Consider the following 25,106-nt stretch of genomic DNA (forward strand, 5'->3'; position numbering starts at 1 on the left):
AGGAAGCAACCAACCAACCAAGTCGCCCCCACCCCCCACCCCCACCCACCCCGGACCTGGTTTACGGCTCCGGGCTCAGGCTCCGATGCGGCCGCTGATTGGCTGCTGAAGGCTTGGTCCCATCCCAGTGACCCCAAAGTGCTGGAGGGAGGGGGCGGGGGTGGCCCAGTGCAAAGTGCATCCCGAAAACCCCCTGCCTGGAGCCCCCGCGGCTGGCACGTCGGACCCTGTATGACCCGGGACCTCGCTGCCCCGAGACCTGCTGTGTGCCCCCGTAGCCGGGAGCCTCCGGCCCGGAGCGCGGCAGCCCCTGCTCCGAGCCCTCAGACCAGGGCTGCCCCCCCACTCGAGCCGGGACTTCCTCCCTGCACCCCTGCCCCGAGGCTGCCCGGCGGTCAGGACCGTCGCCCCAGTTCTGCTCGACTGTCCGGATGCTCGCTGGGCTGGGGCCGTGAGGCACCGAGAAGGATCAGGAACACCCGTGTCCGGCCCTACCTGGAGTGTTTGTTCAATGGAGAAGTTGGTGAGTGTGGAGAAGGCTGAAAGGAGGAAGAGAAGCAGCAGCTGAGGAGACAGGTAAAGTCAGTTACCTCCCCCGAGGGGAAGGGGGCTGGCTGGGAGAGAGAATCACTGCTTCTTCCTGTCTGCCCTTACCACTCTTCCTTTGCTACCCCTTCCTCAGAGCCCCCTCCTCCTAGCCCCTGGGTCACTGCACCACTCACTGGTTTCTGCTTTCCAGGTTTGAGCTGGCTAGAGGAGACGAGAGAGCAGGGAGGGGTCAAGCCACCCACCAGAGAAGCAGCAGAGAGCCTCTGACCAGCATCCTCTATAAAGGTAATGAGCCAGACCTCCCCTCCCCCATTGTTTATTCCTGGCCCCTATCTCATTAAGCATTGCTTTATTTTCAGCGTAGTTACCTGGAAATGTAACTCTTTCCTGGTACCCAGTTTCCCAGCAAAACCAAACACTGCCTGTGCCTGATCCTTAAGATTTTAATTAATAACTTCTTTATCTCAGAAATGTATTTTCCCCTTTCTCTCTCTACGTTGTGTTTCCGTTTTCTGCATTATCTTTCCGTACACTGTACCATTTACCCTGCTCTGAGACTTTGAGACCTTTTTGTAGCTCCCCCCCCTTACTCTCATAGGAATTCCTCAATTCCTTGTTAATTGCTTGTTAATTCTGAATGACTGTTTTTTAATTAAACCACAATTTTCTGTTTTCCCCTTATGTCTTCCTATCACCTTCCTCTATCTCTATCAGAAAATCTTTTGAGTTAACTGACGAGGGTTTGGTAGAGGAAGGTACAGTAATGGCTGAAATTTGTGAGTTTTGGAGAATAATGTGACTTTGTTCTAGTGAAAAGTGAATCTGTGTAGCTCGATAGTGTGGATAGTTTGAAAGCAGTATTTGCCCTTGACGCACGTGAATATAATTAACTCATGTGGCTCTTATGTGTTATTGTGTGACAGATGTGGCTGGATTTTGAAACTGTTATAAAGATAAGTTATATTTGTTACACCTTTGATTTTCTAGAAGAACTTATAAAACTTTATACAATATTACATTAATCATTTGGCACTAAAGAGTTTGCAAACACAGGAATGTTTTGGTGTGTTTAGAATCTAGGGTTTTGTTTTTGCACTCTTCATAGATAAGATTTTTCATTTCAAAACCCTTACAGATAATTTGTTAGATTGAAATTTAAGTATTTCCTTCATATCACATTTCTGCCGCTGTATTTTGTTGCCGCCTCTGAAAATGCACTAAAGGTAAGTTTAGAACACTCATGTAGTTCCTAAAGAGGGAATATGATCACAGAAATTATATAAGAGTTAATTCAGAAGTTAGTCAAGTGAATGACTTCTCTGCCATCCAATAATAGGGGTATAAAGTGACTGGGTAATCTCAGAGTTATTTTAATATCTCAGATTGTTTAGGGAATTTCAGGTACAAAGAAGTACTTAAAATAGCAGAAGTTGTTAGGAAATTTTTGATTTACTCTGTTCCACTGGACTTTCTGCCTTCTACAAAAATAAATTAATGCCTTTCCTGATTCTTTTAATTGCGAAGACATTGCTAAAGATACTTTTAAGTGCTTTGAGGGTTTGCGTTTTCTTGAGACCTGGAACTGGACACCAAAGGGAGAGTGTATGCTACTGAATGAGACTGAAAATCAGTATCTAGCAGTGACTGTTCCCATGGTGAATATTTAGGGCAGCCTTTATATAGGGTCCACTTCATTTCAGTAAAAGCTAGGCAGAAGTCTATCAAGTTAAAGGCAATTTTCTTTATTTAAATATGCAAATCACCAGAGAGATGCCTAATGATGACTTTAGGAATTTTTTTTTAAATGCTAACATAGTTGAAGTACGTTTTTAAGGTAAAAATGAATTATGTGTTTTCTATTCAGGCCTTCTCACTTAAATATTTTTTCTACTTTAGATATAATTCTAGCGTGTTTTCATTTGCAAGGGGTGTTATCACCTGAGATGGTAAGAGAGCGGGTCTCTGGCAAGTCAAGCGTGGAAGATACAGGAAGGACCCTGCTTTCTCCTGGTTGCCAGCCAGATCATTCTCATTGCTTAAATAATATTTCATTGATCCCCTCTCTGCTTTTAACAGTTCTTCTAGGATTAGGGAATATATATATGTATATACTTGTTGGCATCGGTTCCAGATATTAGCATGACTGAGAGCGTTTGGTCTAGGTTATGCTGAACGTTTAAAATGTTTAATTTGGGTAATTATTTACTAACATGGACAGTTAGATAGTTTATATTTTTCAACCCGGTAGTTAACTTTGTGTTAATTCTCTTGCCAGGTACATGGGTTTTTACAGAAAAAAAAAAAAAAAAAGGTAAAGATCCTGATTGATTTGATAACCAAACATAGATTTGTAGTCACATAGGGAGAATAACTGATTTTAACTGAAGATCTTCAGTGATCCATTTTGAGGATGCTGTGGCTTCATACTTTTGTTTTTATACCTGAAGTGATACCATTCACAGTTGCTTAATATTATGCTATATATAATATCTATTTTTTTCACATTTAACTTTGGTAACATAGAAATTCATATGATTTGTAAAAAGTCTAAAGTCAGATAAAGTTTATATAAGCATACCTAATATCTGACTTAACAGCCTTTCATTTCATTCCCAACTGAAGACGCTCCCTAAGTGGAGAAAGATTGTCTCCTTTCTTGCAGACTTACTCAGTACTGACTTGAGGCTGCTAAGATGATCATGCCAGACATGAGTTACTAAGATAACATTGACAAGACCTCCTTCTTTACAGTACTTGTGATTTAAGCCTTGAGTTGAGCCCGGATTAAGTGAGTTATACAATGTCCTCTCTTGCCTCCTCCACAGTCCATGAAAATGGTTGGTTTTTGTGCTAGAAAGGATGAGAATTGTAGATAAGTCGTGCATGATAATACATCCTTGTGTTACACGGAGGCCCAGCAATTTGGAGGAAATATGAATGCCCTTACTTGTTCTAGAACATAAACACCATGCTAACTATGTGGAGTGATACTAAAAAACACTTCTACTTTACTTTCCAGGCTCTTGATCATACAAATAGTGCTGGTCAGTGTAGACCTCAGCCGTGTGGCACTCTTTGGGCCTTGTGTTCCTGCAGCCATCTAGGACCCTTGAGCCAGTGGTATTTTTTTTTTTCCCTCAGAGCCACTATCCTTGGAGTTGCTGATTTAATTTTCATACCAGCCTGTATCTCTGTTTGCTCTACAAAGAAAGGCTTATTTCCTTTTTTGAGTAGCAAGCTGTTATCTTGTTTCTAGTTTGTGTGAAATCTGAAAGCACGGTTCTAATTTGTATCACTTAATCCAAAAATGTGTGGACTTTTAGTGAAAATAATATGCAAAAAGCCATTAGTGACTAATCATTTATTCCAAAGGAAACTGGGGACATGTGGCAGATCTGGTGAAAGTTTTATACAATTTTAGACAGGTCTTAAATATATTTTGTTTTATAGTTATTTTACGCTTCACTCTGTTCTATGAATATAGACTTCTTTTAATTATATGAAGCAAGAAATTTGGTTTCAGCTTAATGCAGTTCACTTGGCATCTTTATGGAATTCAGTGGTAACATTTTAATTCCTAAATTTATAGTTTCTAGTATGATCAACAGTGTAAAAGCTCAGAGTCCTGGATGGTTTTCTTTTGACACCATGTAGAATAGAAAAAGATGGATTCGTAAAATTTAAACACACTATTCAACACACTGTCCCATTATCAACACACATTCCCCAAACAATCCCAACACACATTCCCCAAAATGATATACATTGGGGAAGTGCCTCATTTTGATACGTAATTCTGAAGTCTTCCTTGTTTGTATGTTTTTTTCTCTTTTCTGACTGAAACCTGAAATGGAATTTCTAAGATTGCACCCTCCGAGTTTTAGTCATTCTGAGTCATTAATTTAAAACAACTCACATTTACATGTGTTTCTTTAGAAAATTGCCTCTGTGGCCATATTCTTTTATTTTATAGGTGACTTCCAGGAGCTCAGATTTTCGAACTTCCCCTTGAGGGGAAATAGACTTTTTTCCAATCTCATCTCTGGACTTCCTCTGTGATTCTCTTTTTTTTTTTTTTTTAAGGATTTTATTTATTTGACAGAAAGACAGGAAGAGAGGGAACACAAGCAGGGGGAGGGGGAGAGGGAGAAGCAGGCTTCCCGCGGAGCAGGGAGCCCGATGCGGGGCTCGATCCCAGGGGGATCATGACCTGAGCCGAAGGCAGATGCTTAACAACTGAGCCACCCAGGTGTCCTCCTCTGTGATTTTTAATAGACACCTTTAGCACTGGATGGTGTATTTCCTTTTTCAGTTCAGTATTTTTAAAAAAATTTATTCACGTGTGGATAGCTAAATTCTGTTAAGTGCAAACTCGCATAACACCAAGATAAAATTTATTACTTGTCTCGTGCCTTGGACTGTTATAATGGATGGTTTGGTAATAAGTCATTGCCCTTCGTAACTTAAGGGATACAGCTGACAGGAGTTATGTTTGCCTGGTCCGTGTGTCTGTTTTTTCTGGGGAGGATTGAGGCATGTGAAGTGTGCGTTTTTGGCTTAAACCTGTGGTTATTATTTATAGCGCTTAGTATTGTCAGAAAAGAGAAAAATGATCCTAATATTTCTAGGTGTATTTGATTTAAGTATGCAGAACTTTTTTTTTTTAAGATTTTATTTATTTGAGAGAAAGCAAGAGCGGAAGAGAGAGAACACAGGCGGAAAGAGGGGCAGAGGGAGAGGGAGAGGGAGATGCAGACTCCCTGCGGAGCAGGGAGCCTGACATGGGGCTCAATCCCGGGACCCCAGGATCATGACCTGAGCTGAAGGCAGACGCTTAACCGACTGAGCCACCCAGGCGCCCCGAGAACTTTCTGTTAAAGTTCTACCAAGAGGTAACACCAGTGGCCGAGGCTCAGCAGTGTGCCAAACACATGTCAGGCACTCAGTGGACTTTCATTTGTCTGACTGAAGGAGTCCATACAGCATTATCACAAGTTACTGTGGTGTGTGCACCTTTCTTGTTGAGAGAAATAGTCACTTCATCTTTTAACACAGATTTTTCTTGATATTATTAATAAATTAATACCATTTCATAAATTCTCCTCCACCTCCACCTTGCATGTCCTCCTCCACACATACCCCCTCTGCCTCCATGGAAGTGACCGTGGGTAGATGGAAGACAGCAAGAACAAGGATTCTCGAAGGCCTGAAGCCATGCAGGGCCATCTCCACTTCTCTTGGGAGGCAGGGGTTACCAAGGACACCCTTGGAAATAAGGCATCCAGTGGTGTTGGTTTTTGAAATGTAGATGCAGCTCATGTAGAACATAATCACGAGTTCTTTTGTGGAAAATGCTGGAGGCTCATCATTGGAGACCTCAGTTTGCCTTTTTTAAACAGATTTTTTATCTTAGTATAGTTTTGGGTTTATAGAAAAATGTGCACAGATAGTACAAAATGTCCACATAGTCCACACCCAGTTTCTGGTAATATCTTCTATTAATAGATGCATTTGTCACAGTTAATGAACCAACAGCGAGCATTATAATTAATTAAAATCCAAATCATATTCAGATTTCCTTAGCTTTTACCTAATACCTTTTTTCTGTTCCAGGATCTCATCTAGGACACCACATTACATTTAGTCATCATCTTGTCTCCTTAAGCTCTTTTTGGCCGTGACAGTTTCTCAGACTTCCTTGTTTTTGATGGCCTTGACATTTTGAGGAGTACTGGTCAGGTATTTTGTAGAATGCCCCTCATTTGGAGTTTGGTATTTTCTCTCATGATTAAACTGAGGTTATGGGCTTTGGAGACAAAGATCACCAGGGTAGATTGCCATTCTCATCACATCATATGAATAACATGACTTGGCACTGCTGCTGTTAACTGTGATCACTGGGCTGAGACAGTATTTTCCAGGTTTCTCACCATAAAGTTGCTCTTTCCCTCCCTCTCCGTGCTGTCCTCATTGGAAGGAAGTCGCTATGCATGGCCCATACTAAAGGAGAGGTGAGTTATGCTCTGCCTCCTTGAGGAGGGAGAATTACACAACTCTTTGGAATTATGCACAGGAGATTTTGTTTCTCCTCCCCTCCTTTATTCATTTATTCAACCAGTGATAGCAACATGGGCATATAGATCTTCTATACTTTGGGTTAGAATCCAGTAGTACTTGAATTATCTTGTTCAAATTTTTCCATCTTGGCTACTGAGAGCTCTAGTTATTGGCTCCTGTGTTCTTCTGACATACCCCCATCAGTGCATTTTTCTTTGAGCACTTCCTTTTTGGCGCAGTGAGATGCTCCAGGTTCATCTTGTATATTTCTTTCCTTGCCCCGCTCTCAGAATTGGGCATTTTTGTAAGGATGGTTCTGCATTTTTTGTAGCTTGCTTTGTAGGAGTTGTTCTGATCATGTCTCATTCATTTTTTTTAGAAATGATAGGCAGTTTTATTTTTTTAATTTTTTTAAATTTTTTTATTGTTATGTTGATCACCATATATTACATCATTAGTTTTTGATGTAGTGTTCCATGATTCATTGTTTGTGCATAACACCCAGTGCTCCACGCAGAACGTGCCCTCTTTAATACCCATCACCAAGCTGACCCATCTCCCTACCCCCCTCCCCTCTAGAACCCTCAGTTTGTTTTTCAGAGTCAATGATAGGCAGTTTTAAGTCAGATATTATTTCCAGGTGCATCTTGGCCAACTCCTTGGCCTTCCTTGAAAAAGTTTGACAAGGGAAGAAAAGGTATGGAAAAAGGAAAGGGTCCAAGTGGACTCTCCTGATTTGGATGGGTTGGAAATTCTGGTGTGCACCCAGAAGCACCTGTGACTGCCACTCTTCCCAAAAGCACGTCAGGTTGCCAGGTGGCCCGACCTTTCCTGTTTAAGTGACACAGGGCCTAGCACACCCACCCCATGGGGAAGGGGTGGCCGTTTTCCCAGTGAGTAATTCCTAGAGTGATCCTAGTGTAGTGTGTGGAAGTCACTTAGCATGTGCTTTTAACCTTAGTGGAATTCACAGATCTAGGATTTAATTTACATAGAGGAAGATCCTTTTTCTTAAAGTTGTAGAGAGAATTTTTTCAAAATTCATTTGGGGAAGCTGGCAAGAAATGTTGTTTTCATCTTTTACCTAGTTTGATGTATGCATAAAGGAATAACAATTTCAAAATGGTTAACATAATGCTTTTTGGGCATAGGAAGTACCAGCATTTAAAGACATAATCTCCTTTTAGTTGTCATAGATTCCATTTTGGCCCTGGCCACCTACTGTATTGAATGAACACATGCTTTCATTTTTGTCCTGTTTAGAAAGAGCAAGTGCCTACGGTGTCAGTTAAAAAGTAATTCAGATGAAGCAAGTCTGCTCTATTGTGAATAGACCAAAAAATGAAAGGAACCTGTGTTTGTATCAGATTCCAAATGTGTGATTTTTTTTTTATTATCTTTATTCTTTTTCAAAAAACTGACCTTTTAGGGGAAAAAAAAATTTCTGAAAATAAACTGTATTCTATACCAGTGTGGATATTAGCGTAGGTACCATGATGATTTTCTCTAAGAATTGATCTGAGTTCTTTCTCTGCTCTGTAAGTTTATCATAAAGTGCTAAAATTTAAGCTCGTCAAAAGGTAGACTGTGCGGCAGCTCTGATTCTTTATTATTGTTAGGAATCTTCCCATAATTGGTATTTGTTTTTAGGTTAAAGCTCATTCACGCTGCAGTCTGGACACACTCTGAGCCTCCTCCTCACAATGCTGTATGTGCACAATGGTTATTAGGCAATCCACGTATCAGGAAAAGGGACATTCTTCCATAAGGTAAGTGACTGAGGGTCTTTGGTCGTCTGTGCAGTTCTCTTCCTTCAAATCAGCTAATGTATACTAAACACAACTCTTGCTAAGAGAAAATCCAGGTTGGCTTTGATATTGATTGGATCCTGCATAGTAGACCTCATTTAAGTGCCAAGATAATTGTCCCATTTAAAAAAAAAAAATCTGAAGCTGATTGTTTTAAGCACCTAGTAATAATTATTAATTTCTTCTAATGGTCAACATCTTCTCTTATAACTCTAAAAATAAGCAAAAACCTATTCCAAAAGGATTCTCAGTTTTAAAATTTCTAAGATCAGAGACTTAATTTTATAGTGTTGATTGAAAAAGTAGTCAAGTGAAGAGATAAGGGGGAAATCATGTTTATTAAGAAAACAAATCGTCAGGAAACTTCTCAATTTAAATTATGTTACTTAATGGTAATACGTAAGAGTTTAACCATTTTCAATGTACAAAACAACATAAGATATTTGATTTTACTCCTAAGTTAGGACGATTTGACCTAGGTCAGGCTTAAGTTGACCTTTGTACAATCTATAACAAGAAGTTTTACAAGATAAATTATTATTGGTAACAAGATTATCCCAAGATGTCTAACCTACATAGGAGACCAAAATGTCTTTAAAGGACTTTATCACATAATTTTTTATTTTTAGAAATGGAAGCCTACTAATTAGGAGATGAGTCTAATCTATTCCTTAAAATTAGCCCAGATGGAATGGCTTCTTAGAAGCATGTTAGTTTAAGCTTCTGTAAGCTTCTGTAAAGCTTAAAAATGCATTGCAAAAGTTTTTGCATACACATGTGTAAGATGCCACTTTTCACCAATTCAATTTGGACTTTTCTTCTTCACAGGAAGGAGATCTCATTTTATATTGAGTCTGAGTGCACACCTCTTTTGTGACCTTTTAGAGAGTGCAGAAATTCAATATACTCCTTTTGCTTTAAAATGATTTTTTTCAGGGGCGCCTGGGTGGCTCAGTTGGTTAAGCAACTGCCTTCGGCTCAGGTCATGATCCTGGAGTCCCGGGATCAAGTCCCACATCGGGCTCCCTGCTCAGCAGGGAGTCTGCTTCTCCCTCTGACCCTCTTCCCTCTCGTACTCTCTATCTCTCATTCTCTCTCTTTCAAATAAATAAATAAAATCTTAAAAAAAAAATTTTAAATGATTTTTTTCATGTGGTGAATCAACAGGTTGTTTCAGTTCTTAACAGTGTTTAAATATTTTGTGTGATCTTGGTACTCTATGCTTATAGAGTCAAACTTCTGGAAAATTGAAATTAGAAAAGTGGAAAAGATGTGGCAGAAAAAGAGGGGTGGTTAATAACAAAGTAGGGAGGACAGAAAGAGAAAAATAAACAAAAGGAAAATACATGTTGTCTTTGCATTTTACTTTAATTGACCCCACCCACTTCCCCTTGCCCTCCCTCCCCAAACCTTTCATCCTTTGGGGCTAAAAATAAAATACTGTTGAAATACTTTTAGGCGACTCACCTAAAGTTTTTTACTTTTTTTTCTTTAACTGCTTCTCATAGTTAAAGGTCTGTAGTCTTCATAGTCTATGAATTGTCCTCTTGATACTCCATATTCACTCACTAGTCTGTGAGAGAATCTTTGAAATGGTTTATAACTGTGTGCATTAGGGAACCTCAAACTCATCCAATTCTTCCTCTGCTGTCTCCCATTTTCTAGCTGCCCAGCATCATCTTCCATTATACCTGAAATAATGCTGCTATGTTCATGGGATCTTTGCTTTGAGTTTTCAAAAGACTACAAAAGAACTGATCTGTTTCAGCAATTTAGAGCTTTATGCCTGGCTTTTTGTTTGAAATCTTTTATAATCTTAGGGAAATTTGGTCATAACAGGTGCATGTTAATTAGTTGTAGTAGGGTGAACTGTCATTACTAAGATTTACATGATTTAATGATGGAAAATTCTGTACTATTTAACAGACACACCATGAGGTGCCACGTATTCTAAATTTGATGTATTCTGCTTCCCCTCAAAGGCTGTTCCCTGTGACCTAATGAATCCTTTGTAAAAAGTGGACTCAGCTAGGATGTTACACCACCATTGTCGAAGGAACCCTGAACTCCAGGAAGAATTGCAGATTCAGGCTGCAGTGGCCGCTGGGGATGTTCACACAGTACGGAAGATGCTAGAACAAGGCTATTCTCCCAATGGCCGGGATGCTAATGGCTGGACCCTGCTTCATTTCTCTGCAGCAAGAGGGAAGGAAAGATGTGTTCGGGTATTTCTAGAACATGGAGGTGAGTTTACCGGAAGCAAACCTTTTTTTGCCAAGGGGAAACTTAAATTCTATTTAGTTTAAAATGTATGTGCCCATGTATATGAAACATTTAATGCTTCTCGTTGGTTAACACCCAACTTCTTCTTCTCTCCTTTGTGAAGATTTGTTGGAATTATGCTGAGTCTTGTTCAAAATCAGATTGTTTAAAAGAGCAGTCTGGTGAATGTGCTTTTTTCAAACCCCTGTCACTGTAGTTTAAATGCAGCCAGGTTTTCCCAGCAACCCTTCATGTTGTCCAGTTGCTTTTGTTTCAGAAGCAGAAGTGGTTTTGGGACCCACAATTAGAGAGTTACACAAGTTTCCCCTTTGGTAATTGCTCGTGCAAACAGAGACCTAGCACAGGTCCCTTTAAATATCATGGCCTTAATAGTAGCCTATCTTTTGAATTTACCTCTTTTAAAAAAACTTTTGGATGGTTTCTTTTACTGCTGTTTTAGAGCTCTTGCCTTTTCCAGAATTGTACATAGTTTCTGAAGACAGGTTACCTGAGGTCTCATTTTGTATAAATACACGCAATTGGAAACGACCTTTGACATTTTATGCTTTTGCTTCGAAAAACTGCCCATTCCCATAGTTAGTTTCCATAATTAACAATAACTAATAATTGCCCTAAACTAGTTTACTTTTTTCCCAGTTGAATTTCTACTTACTTTCTTTTCCAGAAATGGGCTATATGTATTTTATCATTTGTACCCATTTGATCTTTGTAATGATGGCGTAAGCAGCATAGTTGAGACTCAAGTTCTACATGTGCCCTTCTGGGGCCTGAATTGCTCTTTGACAATCCGTTAGTTTCATTTTTAAGGTGTACTGTGTTACAAGACTAGTCAAACTTGTAAACCGCCTTGAAGTACAGAAAACTCTAGAAGCCCCAGGGCCCTGGTGAGGGCTGTGTGAATCACACGAAGCTAGGAATATGAAGGCTATGAGCAGAAACTAATTGCAGGGCACTGCTAAGCCTGAGACTGAGTCTTCACACATCCCAGGGGCCCTGTGATGGGAACTGGATCCCCGGAACAGTGGACTGTGGACAGGGCCTAGCCATTCGCTGTCCCATGCTTCCTTTGTAGCCGCCCTTCAGCCCTCCTGTTCCTCTTGCTCCTACCTCATTTCACCTTAAACCTTGGAAAGCTCACTTCCAAAGTTAATGGAGGGAAAATGGAAGGGAAACAGGAGAAAGATTGGAAAAAACTGAAAGGTGGGGTATAGGATCAGAACACTTAAAATTCTGGCAGTGCTTACCAAGATCAGAGTTTGCAGTGTTAATCCAACCTAGTCCTGTTACTTTCTGCTGCCACCAGCCTTGCTTTTAAAAATTAACTAAAAAAAAAAAAAAAAAGTGCAATTACTCAGGTAATATTGTCTCCTTAAATAAAACAATTTTCAGATAAATTACAAATAAAGCTAAAGACCCCTTTGCTCAACTCCCAGTCCTTTCTGCCTGTCCCCTAGGTAGGAGTTTGGGATCATTTTCTGACACTATTACTTGTACTCAGAAAATATGTCATGTTGTGTTGTGTGTGGTTTTAGAACATAAATGATATCATGATCATATTTTCCTACAGTTGTTTTTCACCCAACTATAGAACTTAAGTTTTTTTGTTTTTGTTTTTGTCTTTGTTTTTTAATATCAGGGGTTGGCAAACTACTTCTGTAAAAGGCCAGATAGTAAATACTTTAGGCTTTGCAAACCCTACTGTCTCTGTCATAATTACTCAACTCTGCCTTTGTAGCATGAAAGCAGCCATAGACAATTTGGAAACAAAGGAGTGTGTCTGTGTGCCGATAAAACTTTATGAAAACCAGTGGGCGGCCAAATTTGGCCTGTGGGCCTTAGTTTACTGAACCCTGTTTCCTCACTCACCCTCCCCTCTGTGTGGCTGTGGGGATGTGCACGGGTGTTTGTGTGTGTGTGTGCGCGCGCAGATATTTTTTAATAGCTTTTATTGAGGTAGAATTCCTGTGCCTTACAGTTCACCCATTTAAAATGTGCATACAGTTCAGTGGCTTTTAGTGTATTTATAGAGTTGACCATCCATCACCACAAGTTATTTTAGAACATTTTCATTACCCCAAAAAAACCCTGTGCCTGTTTTATATTAATACATGTAGATTTACTTTTTTTTTTAGCTGCTAAATATAATATTTATTAGTATGGGCATACTATTATTTGTTTAAATCATTCTTTTTTTTTGAGAATGGCAGGAGATTTTATTTGTTGAGAACATAATATGTACATATATGTGGTTAAAAACCAAATGAAAGGTATTCTGGACTGTTCAACGAGGGGAAAATGCCTTTAGTGCCCGTCCCTTTCCCAGAGGCAGTCCCTCTTCCTGGTTTCTTTTGTGTCACTGCAGAGATAATCTGTGTACATAGGTGTACATAATTTTCCATCCTCCACCTTCTAGCCTGCTCCTTTTTTGTTAATAGTTTCTTCTGCATCTTGATTTTTTCACAGAGCAGTTTAGCTGGGTGAGAGTTTCTTGTCACTGTATTGACACGTTCAGATTCCGTTGCATGGATGTAATTTCTTTAAACTTATCCTGCATTGTTGGACATTTTTATTTTTCATTTTCCTGCTCCTAGAAACTGTATTACAGAGAATGTCTTTGACTCATTTTTTTTAACATATGTGAGAGTTTATCTCTTGTATAATTCCTGAAGCACAACTGCCAAATCAAAGGCATGTTAAATATATATATGTGTATTATATATATATATATATATTTTTTTTTTTTTTTTTTTTGGTAGCTTTTTGACAGCTTGCCCTCCAAAGAAGGTTAGAATGGCTCTGTCCTTACTGATCAGGTGGGATAGTGCCTATTCTCTCGCCTTTGTCAGGAATCTGTCACCAGATGGTTTGCTCTTCCTCTGTGTGATTTGCAGGCCTCTCTCTCTCTTTTTTTCCCCAGGAATGACATTTGAGTAACAAAACATTGCACGATCGGGCTGCTTTGCTGTTCCTTTTCTTACTGATTTGTAGGAATTGTTCACATATTCTTCTTTGTTAGGTCTACGTTGCACCAGTTTTCTCTCAGTTTTTAGCTTTTTCACATTTCTGAGGTCATGTTTGTATGCTGTTGGGCAGAAGCCTGCATTTTAACGTAGGTGAATTTTATTTTTCTTTCGCCTTACAGCTTGTGCTTTTTGTTTTTTAAAAAGATTTTTATTTATTTGAGAGAGAGAGAGCATGAGGGGGGAGGGTCAGAGGGAGAAGCAGACTCCCCGCTGAGCCGGGAGCCCGATGCAGGACTCAATTCCGGGACTCCAGGATCATGACCTGAGCCGAAGGCAGCCGCTTAACCAACTGAGCCACCCAGGCGCCCTAGTTTGTGCTTTTTTATATCTTGTACATCATACCCAAAGGTCATTATTTGCCTGTATTTTCTTCTAAAAAGTTTTGTGGCGTTTAGGTCCTTAATCTATCCAGAATTGGTTTTGGTGTATAGTAGGAGATGGTCAGGTACAATTTCATATTTTTTCCCCATAAAGGTAGCCTAAATCTTTCCTTCTGTCCCCATTGCTGTGTCATTCCAACTCAAATATAAGGTCTTCATGTGTGTGTGGTTACACTGAGTCTAACATCTGTTGGTGGAACCCTGAGTCCCTGTAATACTGTTGTAATTAATATCGTTCTATGATAAGTTTTGATTTCCTGGAGGACGGGGGTCAGGGGAGGGCATCACATCTCCTCTTCTTGTTCTTTAAGGATGTCTTGGCCAGTGTTACCCCTTTACATTTTCGTATAATATTTTAAAACAACAGAATTAAGTATTTTGGAGAAGCCGCTCATTGGTTCTTGAATGGCCCCACCTTTTACTCAGTCCTGTTACCATAGCAGAATTAGGAGGTTGGGGTGTATTTTTTTCCTAGCAGGTTATGTATCAACTTGGAAACATTAACAGGAGAAGGAACTTCCTCCTCCCTTGTCCCCTTGGTCACACATAATGCTTCAGGGTGCTCTGTGTTTGGTCTAGGCCTGCCTTCTGACTTTGAGCCCAGTGTGTCCAACTGCTGGTTAAGACTCTGTACCTTCATGGCTCACACCACAGCCTGTTAGATCAGCAATTTAGAAATCACCCTTGACTTTCTTCCCCCTAAATAGTTGCCCGATTTTCTCCTGTCTTTTCCTCAGAGGCACTGTCCTACCTCTAGGGAGGGGAACCTTGTCCCTCACGAGGACCATGATGCTCTTCTCCATCTCTGTTTCCAGTCTTGACCCCCTCCCAGCCAGTCTCCGAACAGAGTAATCAGTGATAAGAAATGAAAATTCAGTTATTTCCTTTTTAAAATCCATCCCTGAAAGTTTTCCACTTCTCTTAGGGTAATAGTCAAAGCCCTTCCTGTGACTTCCTTGGCCTGGCAATGTCTGGCCCCCCCGCAGTATCTTTCCAGCTTCATCTTTGAGCCGCAACCTCTCTGTGTTCATTCACGTTCACTGAGTTCAGAGGCTTTTGTGCAGGACCTGCTGAGTCCCCCAGTTCACCCCACTGCTGCCACCCTCCCCTCATTCACCCCCACTGCTCTGTCGCACCCCTTTCTCAGGGAAATCTCTTGCCATCCAGACTTGCCATCCAGATATTATTCTCTGTACCTTTTTATTGCAGCTCCTATCACAAGCCTAATGATTTATTCTTGTAGTATTCTGTTTAACTCCTGTTCGTCTAGAGCTTCCTGAGGGCAGAACCCATACCCGGTTTGTTCTCAGTGAGAGAGCGAGGAGACAGATGTCAGCTATCTAAAAGAATTGCTTCTCTGCCTTAAGGAGACAAGACTAATAATTCTTTCTTGAAAAATAGTGATTGAACATGGGCCAGCCTCGTGGTGGAATCAGGAGAGTGCTTGACTTCATCACAACTGCTCTTTTCCTGAAACCACAGTTTCCTTAAGAGCTTGAAAATTTCCAGTCAGATTGGCCCCCTCCTCCTAATAAGCTTCTTTTGTGATGGATATTAAGGTGAAATGAAGTCAGATTCAAAAGGATAAGTGAGCAAAATAACCCACAGGAAACAAAGGTTCACTTCCTCCCCTTACTGCTCCCCCCCATTCCATGAGAGTGGAGAGAAGACTCATATAAATTGATGAAGTGGCCAGTTGGTCCTCTATAAATCACTTACTCATATACCGATTCAGCAGATATTTATTGAGCACCTACCATATGCCAGGCTCTGGGCCAGGCACTGAGATACAGAATGAGCAAACATTGTGCTAGCCGTCTGGCACTTCATAGACTAGTGGGTGGATAGATTTATAGCCGGCATTTACTGAGCACTTAGTACTAGCCTAATTCTTCACAGCCGTTCTATGAGGGTCAGCAGTAGTTTTTCCATTGAGAAAACTGAGCCAAGGGATGGGAAGTAATTTGCCCAAGGCCATTCACCCCATAAACACTGGAGCTAGGGTTCAGACCCATGGTCTTAACCGTGACTGTGTATGGCCTATAAGGAGACAATGCAGTTCCAACAGAGCAGCCTAAATGCCACGTATAAAAGGGCCCCCACTGTTGCAGGGGTGGGGGCAGCAGTGAAGGAGGTTTCCTAGAGAAAGCATGGTTTGACTTGAGAGCTTGAAAGGCGAGGCAGGGATGGGGCACTGGAAGGATAGAGATGTGGGCTTATTGGAAACACATAGGACACTGAGTGTGAAGGGTAGAAGAAGAAAGGGAGCACATTTGGTTTTAGGAACTGAGAAAAGTTCAGTACGATTAGAGCATATCCAAAATTGAGTTTAGGGACCGTGGTGAGCCATTGACAGGAGCGGTGGAGACAGATTTGTGTTTTAGCAAGCTCACTGGTGGGATCTTAGGGAAAGAGCCTGAGACCTCAGGCAAGAGCAGGTGGGTGCCTGCTGCCTGATCAGGACTGTGGTCTCACTTCCCTACACCCCACCCGAAACACATATTTATTGAGCACCTGCTATGTGTCAGACACCATTCTGAGGGCTGGAACACAGCGACACATAAAGTCTCTGCTGTCATGGCACTTAATTTCTAAGTGGAGGAAATTGACAGTGAAGTGTGCAGTGTCAGGTGGGGATGAGCACAGTGAGGAAGGATGAAGCAGGGAAGGGATCAAGAGGTACAGGATTTTGTTTTAAATGAAGTGTTTAGGGAAGGCTTCTGATGTGCCCTTGGAGTTGAGCCCTGAAAGAAAGGAAGACCCAACCAACCGTGAGAATATCTGGGAGAAGAATGTTGAAGGTAAAGGGAACAGGCAAGTGCTGCACACAGTCTGGGATGGGAACGTACTTTGCACTTTGAAGAAAAAGCTGGGAGGACAACAGCAAGAGCAGAGCAATGGGAGAGAGGGCCGACCGGGTCAGAGAGACCATCTGATCAGCTGACGGGGTCCATAGGTCCTTGAAGGTTCAAAAGACTTTGGACTTTGTTGCGACTGAGAATGGAAAACCATCGCAGGCTTCTCAACTGAAGAATGAGGAGACCTTACTGAAGGGCTCACTCTGGCTTGAGGAAGCTGGAGTGTAGAGGGGCAAAGGGTAAATGGGAACACGTGTCAGGAAGCTTTGGAATAGTTCAGGCGAGAGATGTGAGCGGCTCAGTTTAGACAGTAGCAGTCCTGTGTTGAGAAGTGGTCGGGTTCTGGATAGGCTTTGAAAGGGGAGCCAACAGGCTTTGCGGATAGATCGATTGGACATGCGGTGGCAGGGAAAAGGGATCAAGATAACGGACATTTGGGGCCTAAGGGAGAAAAAGGTTGCCGTTGGTTGAAGGAGCAGGGGAAGGTTAACCAAATGCAATTAACAACAACAACAGTAACAACAACAAAGCAGGACAGAGATGTTTAGTAAGACCGCTCACCACTCTTAAATCTGCCCAGTAAAACCGCCAGTGAGTGGTCACACGGCACTAACAAAACTCACAGATAACAGGCCGCGTGTGACGGTGCTGGGCGCCCGCAGCGTGACCCCCGGGGAAGCCTGGTCAGGGAGTGGCTGGGCGAAGCCACACTGGTTGCCCCTGTGGGAGGGACCCAGTTTCAGTGAGAAAATGAGCGAGTTTGACTTGGTTAGCTGATACTGTCTATATTCCAAAATGGGGAAAACATTAAAAAGGGAGGCTCTCTTTCTGGTTTAAACTTGGGCCGTCCGTAGCGGCTATTTATGTTTCCATGAAATTTAAAACTTCAGTGCTGCAGTCAGAGTAGCCATGTTTCAGGGGCTCAGTACTTACATGTTCACCAGTAGCTACCATGGTAGACTGCACAGATGTGAAACATAAGCTTGTGCAGATGAATTACATTTTGCCGCTTTGCAGGCATGCCTTGGAGATGTAGCAGGCTCTGTTCCAGACTGCAGCAATAAAGTGAATAGCCCAGTAAAGCAAGTCAGTGAATTTTTGGTTTTCCCAGTGCATCTAAGAATTATGTTTACACTATACTGTAGTCTGTTAAGGGTGCAGTAGCATTATGTTTAAAAAGTAATACATACTTTTTTTAAAGATTTATTTATGGGCGCCTGGGTGGCTCAGTCGTTAAGCGTCGGCTCAGGTCCTGGTTCCAGGGTCCTGGGATCGAGCCCCACATCAGGCTCCCTGCTCATTAGGAAGCCTGCTTCTCCGTCTCCCACTCCCCCTGCTTGTGTTCCTGCTCTTGCTATCTCCCTCTCTCTGTCAAATAAATAAATAAAATCTTTAAAAAAAAAAAAAAGATTTATTTATTTTAGAGAGAGAATGCAGGCCAGCAGGGGGTGGGGCAGAAGGAGAGGGAGAGAATCTCCAGTAGACTCCCTGCAGAGCACAGAGCCCAACACGGGCCTCGATCTCATGACCCTGAGATCATGACCTGAGCCAAAATCAAGAATCAGACACTTAACCAACTGAGCCGCCCAGGCGCACATATATGTATGTATATACATAAACATATATATTTATATATATCTTACTTAGAAAAGACTATTGCTAAATGCTAATACCATCATGGGAGCTTTCAACCAGTCGTAATCTTTTTGCTGGTGGAGGGTCTTGCCTCGGTGTTGATGGCTGCCCACTTACCAGGGTGGTGGTTGTGAAGGTTGGGGTGGCTGTGGCGATTTCTTAAAAAAAGACAGCAGTGAAGTTTGCCACATCGATTGCCTCTTCCTTTCACGAACCATTTCTCTGTAGCATGTGATGCTGCTTGATAGCATTTTACCCACAGTAGAACTTTCGAAATTGGAGTCAGTCCTCTCACACCCTGCGGCTGCTTTATCAACTAAGTTTATGTCACATTCTGAATCCTTGGCTGTCATTTCGACGGTCTTCACAACATGTTCACCAGGAGTAGATCCCATCTCAAGAAACCACTTTCTTTGCTCATCCCTAAGAAGCAGCTCTTCGTTCATTTACGTTTGGTCATGAGATGGCAGCAGGTCGGTCCCATCTTCAGGCCCCACTTCTCATTCTAGTTCTGCTGTTTCCACCACGTCTCTGGTTACGTACTCCACTGAGGTCCTGAACTCCTCGAAGTCATCCATGAGGGTTGGAATCAACTTGTTCCAAACTCCTGTTCTTGATACCTTGACCTCCTCCTGTGAGTCACAAATGTCCTTAGTGCCATATACAATGATGAATCCTTTCTGGAAGGTTTTCAGTTTACTTTGCCTGGATCCAGCAGAGGAATCACTGTGTATGGCAGCTGTAGCCTTACATAGATATTTCTTAAATAATAGGACTTAATTACTTCTTGATCCATTTGCTGCAGAATGGAGGAGGTTGTGTCAGCAGGCAGGAAGACAACTGTCCGTCTCTATCAGAGCTCCTGGGTGACCAGTTATATTGTCAACAAGCAGTAACATCTTGAAAGGAATCTTTTTTTTTTTTTTCTGAGCAGTAAGTGTCAACAGAGGCTTAAAATAGTCTGTAAACCCTGTTGTAAACAGATGTGCTGTCATCCAGGCTTTGTTATTCTCTTTATAGAGCATAGGCAGAGTAGAGTTAGCATGATTTTTAAAGGCCCTAAGATTTTTGAAACGGTGAATGAGCACTGGCTTCTACTTAGTCACCAGCTGCATTAGCCCCTAACAAGAGTTGGCCTGTCTTTTGAACCTTTGAAGCCAGGCATTGACTTCTCCTCTCTAGCTATGTTAAGTCCTAGATGGTATCTTCTTTCAGTAGAAGGCAGTTTTGTTGACACTGACAATCTACTGTTTAGTGTCTTCCCCTTCATTTACTCTCTGAGCTAGATCTTCTGGATAACTGTCTGCAGCTTCTCCATCAGCACCTGCTGCTTCGCCTTGCACTTTGAAGTTATGGAGATGGCCTCTTTCCTTAAACCTCACGAACCCACCTCTGCTGGCTTCGAACTTTCCTTCTGCACCTTCCCCACCTCTCTCAGCCTTCGCAGAATTGAAGAGTTAGGGCCTGGCCCTGGATTAGGCTTTGGCTTAAGGGGATGTTGTGGCTGGTGTGGTCTTCTATCCAGACCTCTGAAACGTTCTCCATATCAGCAATAAGGCTGTTTTACTTTCTGATCGTTCGTGCGTTCACTGGAGCAGTACTTTTAATTTCCTTCGAGAACTTTTCCTTTGCGTTCACAGCTTGGCTGTTTGGCACCAGAGGCCTAGCTTTCCCCAGCCCATCTTGACTTTCAGCACGCCTTCCTCACTAAGCTTAATCATTTCTGGCTTTTGATTTAAAGTCAGATCCTTACCTTTAAACCTTAAATCTTTCACTTGAAGATTTAGAGGCCATTGTAAGGTTATTAATTGGCCTAACTTCAATATTGTTATGTCTCAAGGAATCAGGAAGCTTGAGGAGAGGGGGAGGGATGGGATAATGGCCAGTCATTATTGCTTAAGTTTCACTGCTTATGTGGGTACAGTTCATTGTGCCCCCAAACCATTACAATAGTAACATCAAAGATCACTGGTAATGGATCACGAGAATAAATAGAACAATATGAAAAGGTTTGAAATACTGTGAGAGTTACCCACATATGGTACAGAGGCATGAAGTGAGCAGATACTGTTGGTAAAATGGTGCCAATAGACTTGCTCGATGATTCAGGTTGCCACACACCTTCCATTTGTAAAAAGTGCAATAAAGCATAGCACAAACATGTGTTTGTGTCTGTGCTTTCAGACATCATGCTTTGAAGCGAACACTTAGGGTTTTATAATGCCCAGAAATATTAGAGTTTCTAAACACAAATGTGATGCGTATAATAGTACCTCAGTACAAATCCTGATAATCTTTCTGACCAGGTTAGTATGCTGTTAAAGTTATGCAGAGGAGTCTGTATTGTAATAGTGGGAATCATAAAAAACCCATTATTATTATCCTCTTCATTTTCCCATTTGGAATCACTCTAAAAATTCTAAGTTTGTTTTAAGAAAATAACATTAAGACATTTTAAGAAAATAACATTAAGAGACCTATCTTAGGTGTGTTTATTTATCTTCAGATTCAGTGTTCATGTAACTGACGTGAAAGGCAGTCAGCTGAAGCTCTAGAAGTTGAATCCGTAGAGCAAATCCCCATAGGAACCTGAGAAGAGCATCTCAGGGTTCCTCTTGATACAGTAGGTAAAATCCTTGTGGAGAAACACATGAAAGTAAGTTAGGGAGATAAGGGATAAATCAAAGAAATCAGTAGCAGTGTGGTGAGAAATTATTTTTATCTTTTCAGAAATGAAAGATTTTGCAGATGATATCCCAAGTGGGATAAAACAGAAATGTTAATGGTAGGAATTTATGAAAACACTTGTAGAAAGCAGTTTAGAAGTATATATTAGATCCTTAGAATTGGGAGATCTTTTTGTCCAATAAATTGTCTTCTGATTAATTCCAAGAAATCTATCCTTAATGAAGGAATTTTTTTCTCTCAAAATTTCACCCCTCATTTCACATATTTTTAAAATTCTCATGCCCAAACATAGAGAAAAGATTACGTTATTAGACTATGATTAGAATTACTTGTAATTTTTTAAAAGGTGTAGAAGAAAAGCTGCAAGTCTATCATCAGTGTGGAGAGTAGTTATCAGGGAATGCTGTTTTTGTTTTTTTGGGGGTTGTTTTTTTTTTTTTTGCACTGCTGCTTTACTAAATTTGCAGTTTTTCATTAATGAAAAAATTGTTTCTGGCGAAATCCTGTTTGGAGACATTATACCATCTGACCTTCCAGCTTTTTATTCTGTGGTGAATTATTAGCAAAGTTTTAGGTATTCATCTAGTTTGCTTTCCTCCATCACTGTTGCCTCTCTTTCCTGTGTTAATACAACATGAAACATAACTATGTTATAGACCTCCAAGCAATATCTGTTCCTGTGTAACTTAGCTAATTGCATTTGGTGCTTCCCAAAACTTTTTAGAGTAATCACATGTAGGGGTGCCTGGGTGACTCAGTCGTTAAATGTCTGCCTTTGGCTCAGGTCATGATCCCAGAGTCCTGGGATCGAGCCCCGCATCGGGCTCCCTGCTCAGCGGGAAGCCTGCTTCTCCCTCTCCCACTCCCCCTGCTTGTGTTCCTTCTCTCACTGTCTCTCTCTCTCTCTGTCAAATAAATAAATAAAATCTTTAAAAAAAAAAAAAAGAGTAATCACATGTATAGTGAACTAGGGTATGGTGCTTATACCTGTATTTTCCTGATTTTAGGATTTTCCTTTTGAATGCAAATGGGATGCATATAATATAATAGTACATTTGTATAAATCCCGATTATGATTTTAATCAGGTTAGTGTACATTCCAATCCTTAGACCAACCAGTAAAACAAACATAAAAAAAAAATAATGCAAAGATGTGTAGCTAAAAAGTCAATAGAGACATTAAAATGGAATGCTAAAAAATGGCCTACTAGTACAAAAAAGGCAGTAAAGAAGGGGAACAATAGAGGAAACAAATGGAAAACAACTAATAAAATGGTAAATCTAAACTCAGCTATAGCAATAATTATATTAAACGTTAATGGACAAAACACTCCAGTTAAAAACTAGAAATTGTCTAAAAGGAGTAGACAAGACTCAATTATATGCTGCCTACAAGAGATGCGCTTTAGGTATAGAGAGACAGATAGGTTGAAAGTAGATAAATGGATAAAGATATACCATGCAAATGATAATTAAGTGAAGGCCAGAGTGGCTATGTTAATAACATATAAAATCTATTTTAAGACATAAACTATTACCCGAACTAAAGAAAGACAGTGACAGATGGGACAGTTCATCAGGGTTAGGGGTTTATAATGCCCAGAAGTATTAGAGAGGAGGTTAATCATAGAATGTGTACCCAATGGGGGGGCCCAATTTGAGGCAAAAATTTGATGAAGGGAAAAGTGGACAGTTCACAATTATAGTTGAAAATTTTAACATCTCTCAGCAATTGATAGAACAACTAGATAAAGAAATCAATAACTAGAGAAAAATCTGAAAAATACCAAGCTCATTGACTTAATTGATATTTTTGAAAATTGCACCCAGCACCTTCAGAATATACATTTTTTTTTTCATGTGTACATGATAGGACACCAGGATAAACTGTATGCTGGCAATAAAGTCTCAGTAAATTTTAGAAATTATAAGAATAACTCTGACTACAATGGAATTTTATTAGAATACCTAGGACAGCCTCAGATGTTTGGAAATTAAACAGTGTTTTGAACTGAATGCTACTGAAAGTACAATATATCAGAATTTATGGGATGTATTAGAGTGGTGTTTAGAGAGAAATTTGTGACTTTAAATGCTTATAGTAGAAAAGAATGATCTTAAATCAGTTATCTAAATTTTACCATGAGAAACTTGAATAAGAAATTGAACCCAAAGTGGCTGCCCCCATCTGCCCTTCCTGCCCCCAGCAATCTCTGCAGCAATTATCATGATAGCCGGCACTCCCCTTGCTGCCAGTGGGCTGACCTGCTTTTGGAGCTCAGTGAAAATGCCCTATGCCTGGAGCCTAGTTGAAAATAATAGTGGTGTCAGTTTAGGTGGCTGACAATCTGGAAAGGCCAAGAGCACAGCTGCCTGAGGCTGTGATACTGGTTGGGGCAAGCAACATCGTACTCTCACATTTAATAGGAGACCCAGAGACGGAGACAGCCATTTGGGCTTCGTTAAGCTTCTGTGTATTCCTGGGAATTTGGAAGGCTGCATGCATGCTTAAGAAAGACCAGAGAGGACCCCACTTACCTCTTCATCCTTACCTGACCCTGAGACCAGGGAATGAAAGCTAGGGCACACTCATAAATTCCCTGATGATTGAATGTACACCTCAACCTATACACATGCCACCTTGGCAAAGTGTGGGAACGTTGCTGGTTCAAGATGTTTAAGCACAGCTTCTGACCAGTCATTGGTCAAAAATACTTATTTTAACCAAACATGAATTAGTCTTAGGAGTGGCCCCTAGAAGCCAGAATTTAATATTAACAACTAAGCAGAGACCTAAGTAGCTGCATAGTGCTAAGGAGACAGATTTTGTATAATTAGTCTGAGCATTTCACTAAAACAAACAGTAGCAGCATTCCACACCATCCTCACTTTTAAGGAGTTCCTCATTAATCCAGAGTTGCTCCAATATCACCTAAAATCTTCAGTTTTCAGAAAAATTGTGAGACATGCCTAAGAAACAGGAATGTATAGCTCATACACAGGAAATAAAACCAGCTGATAGAAAGTGTTTCTGAAGGGACCCAGATGCTTTACTCAGTTAACAAAATTTCAAAGCAGCTATTATGTGTTCAAAGAACTAAGGACAGATACCGTGTCCAGAGAATTAAAAGGAAAACGTGATGACAGTGACTCATCATAGAAGCTAGCAATAAAGAGATAGAATTTACATATATGTCAATATATGTGTATGTGTCTAGAAATTCTCCAGTTGAAAGTACAATAACTAAAGTCAAGAATTCATTATAGTAATTAACAGCAGATTGGAACTGGCAGAAGAAACTGGTGACCTTGAGAATTGCTAAATAGACATTAGTCTGAGGAATATATAGAAAAAAGAACTAACAAAAAAAAAAATAGAGCCCAGTAGACCTGTGGGACATTATCAAGAATATGCCTGAGGCCTAATGGGAGAGCCAGAAAAGAGAGGAGAGAAAGAGGCAGAAAAAAATATTTGAAGAAATAATGACCAGAATTTCCCGTATTTGATGAAAAATACTAAACTGCGCATCTGAAAAGTTCAGTGAACTCTGAGTAGGATAAACTCATCCATACACAAAATAGTCAAACTGTGGAAAGCCAAAAACAAAGAGAAAATCTTGAAAGCACCTAGAGAAGAAATTCATTATGTATAAGAATTCATTGATGAGATTAGCAGCTAATTTCTCATGAGAAACAGCAGTGGCCAGAAGGCAGGGGGATGACATATTCTAATTGCCAAAAACAAACTGTCAGTCGAGAAGTTTGTATCTAGCAAAACCGTCCTTTGTTTTTCATACAAAAACTAAAGATCACTGGTAAAAGTAA

General features: G+C 40.7%; 1 protein-coding gene across 1 annotated transcript in view; it reads left to right on the plus strand.

Moving 5' to 3' along the window:
- Positions 1-82: 82 nt before the first annotated feature.
- The window catches only part of ASB7 (ankyrin repeat and SOCS box containing 7), a 48,304-nt gene continuing 23,280 nt past the window's right edge, over positions 83-25,106 (plus strand). Inside the window, exons 1-4 of the mRNA XM_028122823.2 lie at positions 83-576; positions 740-834; positions 8,257-8,375; positions 10,397-10,658. Coding sequence (XP_027978624.1) covers positions 10,448-10,658 — 211 coding nt within the window. The 5' untranslated portion in view covers positions 83-576; positions 740-834; positions 8,257-8,375; positions 10,397-10,447. The remainder of the gene's footprint in view (positions 577-739; positions 835-8,256; positions 8,376-10,396; positions 10,659-25,106) is intronic.

Source organism: Eumetopias jubatus, unplaced genomic scaffold (assembly GCF_037043125.1).
Source record: "Eumetopias jubatus isolate StellerSeaLion01/CBP00866 unplaced genomic scaffold, mEumJub1_p1.0 scaffold_7, whole genome shotgun sequence".
NCBI classification, from domain to species: Eukaryota; Metazoa; Chordata; class Mammalia; order Carnivora; family Otariidae; genus Eumetopias; species Eumetopias jubatus.